The 13252-nt window shown below is 39.2% G+C and overlaps 1 protein-coding gene across 2 annotated transcripts in view; it reads right to left on the reverse strand.

Annotated features, from left to right (window-relative positions):
- Positions 1-13252, reverse strand: part of KIF13B (kinesin family member 13B) — a 210292-nt gene that overhangs the window by 83960 nt on the left and 113080 nt on the right. For both annotated transcript variants that reach the window (XM_077769703.1, XM_077769702.1), the window contains exons 14-18: positions 8215-8345; positions 5011-5097; positions 3283-3473; positions 2557-2767; positions 1504-1666 (exon numbers count right to left, since the gene is read on the reverse strand). In XM_077769703.1, the coding sequence (XP_077625829.1) occupies positions 1504-1666; positions 2557-2767; positions 3283-3473; positions 5011-5097; positions 8215-8345 (783 nt within the window). The remainder of the gene's footprint in view (positions 1-1503; positions 1667-2556; positions 2768-3282; positions 3474-5010; positions 5098-8214; positions 8346-13252) is intronic.

The following is a 13252-nucleotide window of genomic DNA, read 5'->3' on the forward strand; positions in this document are numbered from 1 at the left end:
CTGCCCATACAAACAGCCCCTATGAACATACTTCCAGGTGTCTGGGGAGAGGGATGCCCAAAATGACCCACGTCACTTCTAGGTGTTGACCTGGCTGCTCAGAGACAGGGTTGACCCTTTCAACAAAGTCAGAGCCAGGATACACAGAAAGGGCTACAGACAGTCATGCCTAATGGGGAAAATGTTTATGTTTCTGTTTTTCCAGCTCAAACACTACAGAATGGAAGAAGACCTTGATCTACTCAGTCTTCTAGAAGAATCTAAATACCTTCTGCCCATGACTGGCTTTCCTCTACTGCTTTTTGTCCGAGTCCCACTGCACCCATAGTTTGCCCTACAGATACCGACAAGCAAAGTAACATTCTAAGTACATATTACATACAAAATATATATTAAAAGACAAGTCTCAGGGCACCTGGCTGGCTCAGTCAGTTAAGTGTCCAACTCTTGATTTTGGCTCAGGTCATGATCTCACAGTTCATGAATTTGAGCCCCATGTTGGGCTCTGTGATGACAGCATGCAGCCTGCTTGGGGTTCTCTCTTCCTCTCTCTTTCTCTGTCCCTCCCCTCTATGTGCGTATGCATGCTCTCTCTCAAATAAACATTAAAAAAAAAAAAGACAAGTTTTCATAAAGCAATGAACATATCACATCCACAATACCTGTATTACTAAAAACATTAAGTATCAGATTTGCCAAATTTCTATTCTAAAGAAACATTGACCTTGATGTTGTAATGCCACGAGAAAAAGATAGATGTGGTCCTTGCTATCAAATTAGAACACCCAACAAGGATTCATGAACCCTTTGCTGTGTCAAGTACTGTAGGAGAAACAAAGTACATAGATCCTCAAAATATTTATCTGAAGACAACATTCTACCTATCATCAAAAATTATGTAGGAACTTGATTGAGAGCTAGAAAAGAGCTGAAATAAAAAAGAAAACACCTGAATGGCAAGGATACAAAATTCTGATGGGACTTTCCCTCTATATTTTATTAAGCTTATTACAGTATACCAAAAATATCTGTGATCATGAACACACATATGGAACAACTAATAAATAGTTTTGCAGAGCAATCTGTTAGCAAGTGAAAATAACATGGTATATGTAAAATAAACAGGTAACTTAAGGAGGAGGGGGTTGTACAGTGGTAACAGAATGAAGGGGAAACACCACTTTCAGAAGATTCATCAGGAAAGACTTCCCAGAAATCATTTAAACAAATATGAAGAAAGGGTGTTGAGGGAAATAAATTGATAGGGTGTGGTGGGTAGAGGTGGAGATGACATTCTAGTGGACACAGGACATATACACACAAAGGCAGATAATTAAAAGCAAACTCTACTGGAGAGCGGAGAACAAGTACAAAAGGATACAGACTGCCGAAAGTGTAGGTGGGGAGGAGGGCAAACCCACACTGGTGTTTAATAACACTGGTGAAATAGACAGCAGTTTTCCCCAATGACATCTTTGTCTCCTCCATTAACAGCAACCTCACCTTCCTGTTGGCATCCAGGCTGGAGGCTGGAATCTGCAGCGTTACTTTATATTCGGTTCTTTTATCCAGTTCCTCTGCAATGTAACTAGCTTCTCTCACCAACAGATTGGCTTTAACAATTTGTTCCCTCAGCCTCATCAGGCTGTTATTCAGTGTTGCTTCTCTTTAAAAAAGAAAGGGGGGTGGGGGGGAAGGAAGGGGAAGAGGATAATCGTCAAGCAGCATTATCAGAATATTATGTACTACATAATATGTTAATGCCAATCTGAAAACCAAGCTTTACAAATGCCTTTTGCACACAGGGAATTACATTACTGACACCGATCCATGCACGCGCTTGTATTCAGGCTACAGACACGCTCACGTAACAAGCTGGCCATTGATTAGGACAGTGCTAAATTGACTGCACATACAAATCACCTGGGAGTCTTGATAAACCAAAGATTCTGACTCATGAATTCTGGGGTGAGACCTATTATGCTACACTTCTATCATTTACCACCTGAGAGAGATGCTGCCTGTCTGCAGACCAAATATGGAATAGCAAGAGGTTAGTTAAGTATAATCTGTAACCATGGATGAGACATTTTAGTGCAATGCTAATTAGCCCATATAGAGATCAAACTTGCAATCTGCATCTCAATAGCACCATGCTTTACCTACCTGAGCTAATCAGTCCAGATTACCACCTTTCTTTTTTTTTTCCTTTTTTTAAAAAGCATCTACCCAAGCTTCAGAACCTAAAGTATAATACAATGATAAAGTATAACTTCTAAGTACAAATTCTTGTTTATTCAAATCCAAAAGCCATACAAACTAAACTGGGGCAGCACCTAACATGGGCAACTTTAAAGAAATCGCTATAAATTAGTAATTCCCATTTCTTTGAAAAATGAAAAAAAATAAGATAATGCCAAATGATTCTTAAGCTGTAACGCTCTCCTTTAATCTAATTTTTTCAAGCAAAAAAATTCTCCACACTGGAGCTGATCTGGGTGGGTTACAGTGACGGGCACTGTCTATGCATGTGTAATAAAGGCCCTATGCACCTACCTCTCCTCGGCCCACTGTCTCAGTCGCTGTTGAGCACTGGGTGAGTGGAAAGAAAACCTGTCCCCACTACGACAGTTTTGTTTCTCAGGAGACAGCCTTCTTCGTAGCTGCTCCAATTCATGCTCATACATAAGCCTCTGGCGCTCTAATGCAGATCGTTTCTCTTCTTCATGCTGCTGTTCTAGGCTGTTCAATATGGACTGCATTGGATCTAAACAAGGGTTTTTTAAAAAGATAAATAATGAACAAAAGGTAATCATACAACACAATATATTTCAAACACTGTTCTGTATATTGCTATGCTGTTTGTCACCCTAATTAGTTAAAAGACGACTCTTGAAGACGGCTTGGGATAAACTCAGTTTTCCTTACTCCTAATTACTCATCATATCATCTATTCTTGTCAGAGATATGCCAAACTGTCTCCCATAGAGAAAAAGCAGATCTATTGTGTGTTCTACACATAACCTAAGAATGGCAGTCAAGTGTCAAACCTGAGAGATTCTACCACTAAGAAAAAGTTGGCAGTGATGTGTAATCAAGGCTGAAATAATGAAAAGTTTATATAAATGTAACAAATTAAGGCCAAGGACACAAAAGAATAGAGTACAGAGAATAACATAAAGATTTCCTTTTTTGGTTAATATTTAAAAGGTCTCAATCACAAACATGTTTAACTCTCCATTGACTTTAAAAGATTCTAAAATGCACAACAGATCTGCTCACCATTATTACCCAGAGCCTTCATGGTAACCTCCATCTGTGCATACTCATAATTGAAGTTGATTTCACTGGACACCTCACTGGAGGAGTCTCCGTCTACATCCAGCTGCTCAGAACTGGTATCATTCTTCATGGAGCTGTCTTGTTCCTCATCCTCTCTATCTGCTTTCTTTTTCTTTTTAGGCAAATTCAGTCTTGGGAGAAAAAAAGAATATTATTTTTAAAATAAAGATAGGCATGTATTCATTCCATTCATTAAATACTGGTATTTGCTAGACGCCAAAGGGGCACGATGTAACTGTAAGGCAATTACTATACTCAGAAAGTTTATCCCCTAGTAGTAGAAATACACACACACGTATGTGCAAATAAGTTACAAAAGACAGTGTGACTCAGGGCCACATGACTGTAACAAGCAAGGTTTGTTGAAGAAAAGCTGACGAACACTGGAATAACAACGGAAAGGATGACAGAGTAGGAAGTCATTTGAGGTGAGAAATGATAAGGAGAAAGCAGGGCATTAGGGCAGTGGGAACAGCATGAGAAGAGATGTGGAAATGGAAACTCCCATAGTCTGGAGAAATTATGAATAAAACAACACAGGGACACACAAAATTTGTATTGCAGTAATGGTGGCAGATAACGCTGCAAAGATAAATTTATCCCAAACTACGAAGATTTTGAAAACCAAAACAAGCAATTTATACTTGATTTAGCTTGAGAAGGAAAAATATGAAAAATATTTTCCACGTACTTTGTACCCCTCTACCCTTTCCTCAGTAACCAAAATATCGAGTGGCCTATAAGCAAAGGTCTCCATTAGCTATAAGAAAAGTCAGCTGATATTCCAAGCAGGGTGACCAGTGACAGGAAGAGGAACAGACCAGGATTCTAATCCTGTACATATCTAGCCCACCCTTCCTTGGCAGCATAACACCAGTTTTCTATGGGAAATAACGTGTGTCCTGGGACACACGCGTTCTCAGATTCCCTTACAGCTAAGAGGCAAATTCTAGCAAATGAGACAAAAGTGGAAGGTTGCTGAGGACTCTGGGAAGACTTCTGCTTTTTCTGGTCCAGAAGACAGTCAGGGCTAGTATCACCACCCATCTCCCTCATTTTCTTCATATGTTCCCAGAAGCTGCTTTCATTCCTGGAATGGTCATCTTTAGACCACAGACCACAGAAAAATGCCAAGACAATGAGACAGTGACAAGACTTCTGCTGTGACAGTTTTGAAAGGCTTATCCAATGCTAACAACTATCCACCTTTGGATGTCTTATTTTGTCAGTGAAACAAACTGTTTAAGTCATTATAATAGTCAAGTTTGCCATTACTTGCAGCGGAAAACATTCCTAAATGAAATTCGAATTTTATTTCATGAAGAAGGAAACTAAAAGAACTACTTTTCCAACAAAAAATAGATAAAAAGATAAGCGTGTCAGAAAAAAAATTAATGAATTCTTATACCAGATGGCAAAACAATCATCTTCCATTGGGAAATGAAAAGGGAAAAATAAGTTAACTCCTTATTTTCCCAGAGTATAGTGTCCATATGCCTCTCAGGCTCAAACCATATAGTGAACAAAACATATACAGTCAATAAATAATATGTACACAAAACAATGTATCATTTTTATGGAGTTAAGTTTACGTTCTACTATATATTCTTCTATTTCAGAGTACAATCTTCAACAATCTCTCTTTAAGAGCCATGAATAATGTCATACCTGAAGAAGTGGTTGTTTCCCCATAATATCCTGTCCCCATGGTGTAGCTGTATAGGACTAGACACGGAAGAGCCATTTACAAATGTTCTGTGGGAAGAAGAGGTCAAATATGCAAACAATGATTATCATGTTTTTTCCTTTAAAATACTGTAGAGGTCTAGTTACCAGGAAAAATAAAATAATCAATTCTCCAAATTGATTCCTGGTGCATTTTATTATTTGTATTTACTTCTTTGCTGATTTACCTAAAAAGTTTATGGTACTAAGTATAATGTATTATTATCCTCTACTTTTCAAAGTTTCAACTTTGATATGTAGTATATTCTATAAGGAGTAAATATGGAACCATTATAGTCAATAATAAAAAGCTGGTAGTAGTATACATTATAACTCAAATTATGTCCAATCTACATGGATAAGAGCCAGTCAACCAACTAGAATCTACAAATACCTACATATATCAGTAATAAGAAATGAGACCTATGCTAAAATCTTCTGTAACTTCCTAGAGAACAGAAAAATCATTCATATCCTATCAATATATAAAAGACTTGTCAGGCCTACTTGACTGCTTATCTTGACAATGGAGTTCAACAGACGAGTGGATGGAAGGATACGAAGAGAAGAATTTGCAGGGCAGAAAATAAACAGAAAAATTATGCATACCACAATAAGACTGATATTCCTGGAATTATCAGTTTCATCAAACCTCCTTCCTGCTGAAGGACTCATTTGCTTAGACAGAGGATAAAGGTCAAGTTCTTTAACTTGATTCTCATGTTATCAATTTGGGGAATTGATATTTTATTTTTCCCCATAAAAAGAAGCCCTCTTTATTCCCTTCTAGTGAATTCTCAACTCTAGCCAAAAAAAAAAGGTTTATGTTCTGTCTACTGAACATGATTGACTGACTCTTCTTTCAAAGCTAGGCTTATATCAGTCCTGCAACCTAGAACAGAGATCCTGTCCCTCTCCATTCCCCCAAGCCCTACTCAGCTTTCAAAGCGCAGTTGGGTTTCAGCTTTGTCTATAAAGGCTGCTCATTACCCCAGCCTACAGTATCTTAGTTTCTTTGCTATCCTAAGCACTACCTGGCTTTATATTGCTAATTACTTTTTATGTATATGAAAACACACAAAATCTTACTCTCTGTATTTAGATATCACTTGCCATGTGGGTTTTTAAACACTAAAAGTAATTGGTCCTTCTATAGTCTGATTATTTAAATCTTGAGCTCAAAACATATAACAAGAGGGAACCTACTAAAATTAGCATATTTTAGCTTTTATGACACAAATTCCTTAAATACAATGAGGAGTTTAATTAAAGGCAAACATATATAGAGGCTTATTTTTAAAGCAGTTAAGCCATAATTAGTAAATAAAGGCATGAATATAATAACAGTTTTCAAAGTGTGGTCTCTGTGGGGTCTCCAAGATCAAAACTATTTTTATAATAATGCTAACCTGCCCTTTTTCACTGTGTTGACATATATACCTGCAATGAGTACAGCTGCTGGTGTTTTAGCACAATCCAAGGCAGTGGCACCAAACATTACTAGTAGTCACTGGACTACTCACTGCCATGCACTCACAAATTTTAAAAAATGTTTCCTTTGAGGATGTCCTAGATGAAGCAGTAAAAATTACTTTTTCTTTTATCTTGACCCTGAGTTAAGATTTTTTAAACATTTCAGGTGACAAACAGGAAGTACATAAAAAGCACTGTATTCATTCATACCAAAGAACGAAGACTGTCTTGAGCAAAAGACATACACAAAGTGGTATTTGGGTCAGATATTTTCTTGCAAATGAACAAAGTGAGGAAAGGACTAATAGTACTTATTGCCAACTGTAAACTTCAAGTGAGAACTGGAATTTGGAAGACTTGTGTCCATGTCCTCCACCCAAAGACCTCAAGGAACATTCCTGTAGTGAACATGCACGGGGAGAAGACAGTCACAGAAAGCATGGGGTGCCTCAGTGAGACTGCGCTGGGAAGGACTGTGGAGGATCTGGGCTTCAGCTGGACGACTTGGGGAGGACTCTGTGAGTGCGGGGTGCTGTACGTACTGGATGCTGTATGATTGGGCATTTCAGAAAATCTTATCTATGGAGGGAGACTCCAATGAAGGTGGAGTTGTGATGAGTGAAGAAATAATCGCTCACCTCAACCAAGAGAAGGTGTTTGGTATCTGGTGTGTGGCAGAGTGACCTTGGTTTTTGTCTGCGCTGAAACAAAATGATGGTGTGGCCTGCTTTGTCTTATGTTATCACAGCCTCAAGAGTAACCTTGCCCGAGGTTGGTATTCTGTGAGATTTAATAGGAGAATGGCATGCCCTAAGATGGGAGTGCCAGGCCCAGCTTCTCCTCTTTTTTTCCCCTTTCTCATCTGCATCCTTCACCATGATCCTTTAAAGACTTTGTGGATCAAATCAGTAATGATGTTAGTGATTCTTCAGTTGGACCAAATGGTCCAACATTTGGAAATTCAATAGAAGTCAGTTAACAGCTATGGTTCATTATATAACTCACAGCCTAAAGAAACAGATTGGAAAAAAATTAACTTATATAATGTTAAGCCTCTTCATTCACTTATTACTTATTGAGCACCTATATACTAGTTTCCTATTACATACTAAGGAGAGAGAACCAAAAAAGAAGAGGCCTTGTCCTCAATGTCCACTGGGGTAATAAAGGCTAACAGACCACAAAAATACAAAGTGTTGACAGGAAGCATAAGGTATATGGGAATATATACTAAGAGCCTTTCACTTAAACCAAACAGGAAATTCTCCCAAAGTAGATAAAGTCAGAGCTTAACCTTGAAGGTCAAACAGGAATTAGCTGCCCAAAGGAATGGCAGACATAGAGGAATGAGAGACAAAGAGGAGGGATGTAAGGGATATTGTATCAAAAATAGTAGAAAGCCATCTGGCTGTCTGGTGAGTGACCCAGGAAAAAAGGTTCCAACCAAGATTTGATGAGGGCCTTATTTAAATAAGGCCACAAGAATCCGTATAGACAGAGGACATGAGTTAAGAGGTATTAAAAAGTTAAATGTAAAGCCTTGGTAATGAACTGAATATCTTCATTAAGTGAGCTTAAAAGCAGAGGCCAAACATCCTGTATAACATCCACAAGTAGTGTACTTTCTTCCTCTTAAAAATTATTGTGACATTAGCATTAATTAAAGTACATTACCTGGTGTTCTTCTGAGGAGTCAGCATAACCTGGCCTTCTGCTGTGATATCTATTATACAGTGTTCAGGAAGAATTCCCATTCCACATAGCTGGATATCTTGGGAATTTGCTGACCCTATCAATGTATGTTCCTACAAAAGAATCAAATTCACTGATTAACATCATATTCTTACATGTATAGAAAATGAAATCATCTCCGCTGAGCCCTCTTATATTGATCCATTACCTTAGCTAAAAGATTTTCTTAGGCAAATGGAATGGGGTAGGGGGAATTTCTGGCTTTCTCTGAAATACATCTACAAATTTTATTTCCTTATAAGGAATAATGTACTGAGTTGAGTTATACCTCTTAAACCTAAAGCTATAGTTTTATATTAATGTCTATACTATATTCATTATTTTCCACTGCAATCTTGATTCCAAATATTTTACACTACTCTCAGAACATGAGCCATGTGTCAATGATGTACCAAAAATATTGGTCTGAAAACCACAGTTACTTAAGTTGTACATCACATATCTGGACTCAATCAAGATGAGTCAACCAAAAAGATAAAAAGCTATTCAAATCTAAGCATTTTGAAAAGATTACAATTATTTTATGAATCCCATGGTCTCCCTAATCCTCACAGAAGATATGATAGATGTGTTCTTCTTACTGTAGAGCCACAATTACTCAATTCTTGAAGCCCCAATCACCAGCCTTGCTTTCTGGGCTGGCAACCGAGAAAGTGGATATAAAAATCAGGCTCCCTCTTTTGCACTTCAACATCTGACTGTCCATACATAATTAAACGTTGATAAAACCTAGATGCGTTCCTAGGCCACCACCTCCTCGCATACATCTGGATCAGGGGTCAGATACAAAATATGTTAAGCTTTGCAAGTCATGTAAAACCACTCAGCTCTGTCTCATAGTGTGAAAGCAGTCAGACAACACACGAATGAACAACTGTGGCTACTTTCCTATAAAATTTTATTTATGAACACTGAAATTAGAACTTCATATAATTTTCACGTGTTTGAAATATTACAGCTTTTCTAATTTTTTTTCAACCATTTAAACAATGTAAAAACCATTAGCTCCCAGGCCATATAGATGCAGCCAGGGAGCTAGATTTGGCCAGTGGAAATAGTTGCTGACCCCTGATCATGATGACTCCATCCAGTCCCATGGGTTTTAAATGCTGTTGAGACAGGAAAACTAAAGGGACCCTATGAAAAACTGCTTATTTTGCTCCTTTTCCTGCTTCTGTTCTTGCTAGGACCTACATCTCCCTACACACACACATCTTATAGAACAGATAATGTGTCTTCTCAGTAGTAAAGGTAAAGGAGTTAATGATTTCTTTGTCTTCCAGCACAACAGACACCATCTAAGGAGTGACCAAGACCACTGATTCATCAAGACCTCTGGCCCTAGTGCATAAGTGGCTTATGGAGGACACCTACACACTCATCTATGTTCCTGGATTCCTGAGAAGACACAAACCTCAGTAAAAACCCCAGACCTCAAACAAAGATGAGATTTTCCTTTCCGAGTCTCCCAGATGCTCTGCTCTGGATCTGCTCTCTCTATGTCTTCGATAAACTCTGCACAAATCTCCTCTTGGCTTACATTTGATTTCTATCCTGAGTGAAGTCAAGGACCTTCTTGGCTGGTTCTGGAAGGTCCCATCTGGGTCCTAAGACTTTGCCTGCCTGCAACACTGTCTCTATATAAATTAAATTACCAACCAGGAACCACAGGCTTTAGTTCCATTATTTTCCTGCCTCCACTACCACTATTCTAATCTCAATAACCATTGTTTATTGCATACTTGGATGTCTAAAGACATTTCAAAGTGTCTAAATGTCATTCTCAATTTTTCTTTAATGTTTGTTTATTTTTGAGAGAGAGAGACAGAATTTGAGCAGGGGAGGGGCAGAGAGAAGAAGAGGCACAGACTCTGAAGCAGGCTCCAGGTTCTGAGCTGTCAACACAGAGCCCGACGTGGGGCTCGAACTCACAAATGGTGAGATCACGACCTGTGCCCAAGTGGGATGCCTAACCTACTGAACCACCCATGTGCCCCTCTAAATGTCATTCTTTTTAAAAAAAATTTTTTTTAACGTTTATTCCTTTTTGAGAGACAGAGCATGAGTGGGGAAGGGGTAGTGAGAGGGAGACACTGAATCTGAAGCAGGCTCCAGGCTCTGAGCTGTTAGTGCAGTGCCAGATGTGGGGCTCGAACTCACTGACTGCAAGTTCATGCCTGAGCTGAAGTCAGATTCTTAACTGACTGAGCCACCCAGGTGCCTTTAAATGTCATTCTTAATGAGATTTGAGTATCTAAAGACATCTCAAAGTGAAAGGGCCAAAGCAGAACTTTTGCTCCTCCAACCCCCTCCCAGGGAATCTATTCTACTGCCACCACCCAGGTAGTCAACTAAAAAGGTTAGGTGCTACTGAGCCCTCTCTTTCCCTTACTAGCCTACCCCCGGGTCCGTGTTGATCAGAACACCCCTATACACTGTCCCTCCAAAATATAGCAAGAATCGACTCCTCTTTCCTCCACCTCTACTATCTATCACACCTTACTCTATTGCTCTGGTGAATATAGGAGCCTCCTACTATTTCTCCACTCCTAATCCCCCAACCCCATCCATTCCCAGCACAACAGCTGATCATGTGGCCCCCCCTATGTAAAACCCTCTAGTGGCTTCCCTTTGAACTTCTAATGAAGTCCAAATTCTTACTCGGGCATACAAAAAGACCCTAAGTGATGCGGTCCTGCCTGCCTCTCCTATCCTAGCTCCTACCACTCCCCCTTCTCCTGGAACATGGTAAGGCCGCACTGGCTTTCTATCTGTTCTTTAAGCACAGTAGCTGGTTCCTCCACCTAACCTTGATATAGGTAATTTTTTATCATTTCTATCTCACCTTTTAAGGCAACATTCTCAGAGGTGTACCCTGAACTGACAATCAGAAATAACTACCCCTTCACTCTCCTATTTCAATTCCTTACCTAGCACTGACTATGGGTTGGTTTACTATCTGTCTCCATAGCTAGCACAGAAACGCCACAAGAGCACAGAGCAGAGAACAGCCTGACCTGCTCCCCACTGTAATCCAAGCACTAAACACAGGCCTGGCACAATTGGGCATTAAATAAATATAAAGGAAAAGTAAATGAATAATCATTTCTCTTCAGATTCAAAGGAAGATGATTCTCTCCTCTTCTTTGCTGTAGTAGGTCCCAGTGATTCCCATCTCTTCTGGGACCTCAATCTCAAGCCCTGACCCACTAGTATTTTCATTTCACCTTTCCTGGGGGTTTCCTCATTCAGCTGTACTACAGTGGTGATTCTAAGGGAACAAAGAGCTGGGATCCAGAGCTTGGTATCCTATTCAATCCCCAGGGAGTATATAAAATACAGAGGACATTCCGTATAAATCTTTACTGTTCACTACTAACTAAGGCTTCCTGGCCAATCCCATACTTTCTTAATCTGGAGAACAGAGTTTGATTGCATGAAACTATAAGTAATGCTTTGTGATGCTCAGTAGCAGGCCTAAAGGATCTATTCCATGCCTATCTCCATTCCCCACTTTGGCTCATCTTTCCCTGTCTTTACAATCCAACCCCATGGTGACGTGAAGCTCCAAAAGGGGCAGGGGGAAAGAGTCTAAAGAGAAAAAGGGCCCAAGACCACCTAAAAAGGAAGGAAAAATCACCAAAGCACTTGCCTTGAGCTATATAACCCAGGTTGGGGTTTGAGTCTAGAACCCACTACCATAGTCCAACTACACACAGGTTCAGACCTATGTCTGTGCCCTTGCTCTTGTTCTCTTTGCTAGAAAGGCTCCCTCTTCCCTTTATCTAAATACAAGGGTCTTTTGACATCTCGGTCCAGCTTCATCTTCTACTTAGAAGGAACTTACTTAAACATCATAAAAGCCATCTATGAGAAGCCCTCAGCTAACATCATCCTCAATGGGGAAAAACTGAGAACTTTCCCCCTAACATCAGGAACACGACAGGGATGTCCACTCTCACCACTGTTGTTTAACATAGTGCTGGAAGTCCTAGCATCAGCAATCAGACAACAAAAGGAAATAAAAGGCATCAGAATTGGCAAAGAAGAAGTCAACTTTCACTTTTCACAGACAACATAATACTCTACATAGAAAACCTGACAGACTCCACCAGAAGCCTACTAGAACTGATCCATGAATTCAGCAAAGTTCAGGGTACAAAATCAACGTACGGAAATCAGTTGCATTTTTATACACCAACAATGAAGCAACAGAAAGAGAAATCAAGAAACCGATCCCATTCACAATTGCAACAAGAACCATAAAATGCCTAGGAATAAACCTAACCAAAGATATAAGAGATCTGTATAATAAAAACTATAGAAAACTTATGAAGGAAATTGAAGAAGACACAAAGAAATGGAAAAACATTCCATGCTCATGGATAGGAAGAATAAATATAGTTAAAATGGCATTACTACCCAAAGCAATCTACACATTCAATGCAATCCCAATCAAAATTGCACAGCATTCTTCTCAAAACTAGACCAACCATCCTAAAATTTGTATTGTTGTTGAAAAATGGAAGTCTTCCTTCTAGAATTTGGATTAGACCTTTGCATGTTTATGTTAATATCTTGTCTCCAGTAATTTTTAATTCAGTCTATCAATAGATACTTAGCATACACAAAACCACAAAAGACCCTGAATAGCCAAAGTAATACTGAAGAAGAAAACCCAAACGGGAGGCATCACCATTCCAGACTTTAGCCTCTATTACAAAGCTGTAATCATCAAGACAGTATGGTATTGGCATAAAAACAGACACATAGACCAATGGAATAGAATAGAGAACTCAGATTTGGACCCAAAAATGTACAGCCAACTAATCTTTGACAAAGCAGGAGAGAGTAACCAATGGAAAAAAGACAGCCTCTTTAACAGAGGGTGCTGGGAGAACTGGACAGCAACATGAAGAATGAAACTAGATCATTTTCTCATACCATATACAAAAATAAA

Source organism: Crocuta crocuta, unplaced genomic scaffold, assembly GCF_008692635.1.
Source record: "Crocuta crocuta isolate KB4526 unplaced genomic scaffold, BGI_CrCroc_1.0 scaffold551, whole genome shotgun sequence".
Lineage (NCBI taxonomy): Eukaryota > Metazoa > Chordata > Mammalia > Carnivora > Hyaenidae > Crocuta > Crocuta crocuta.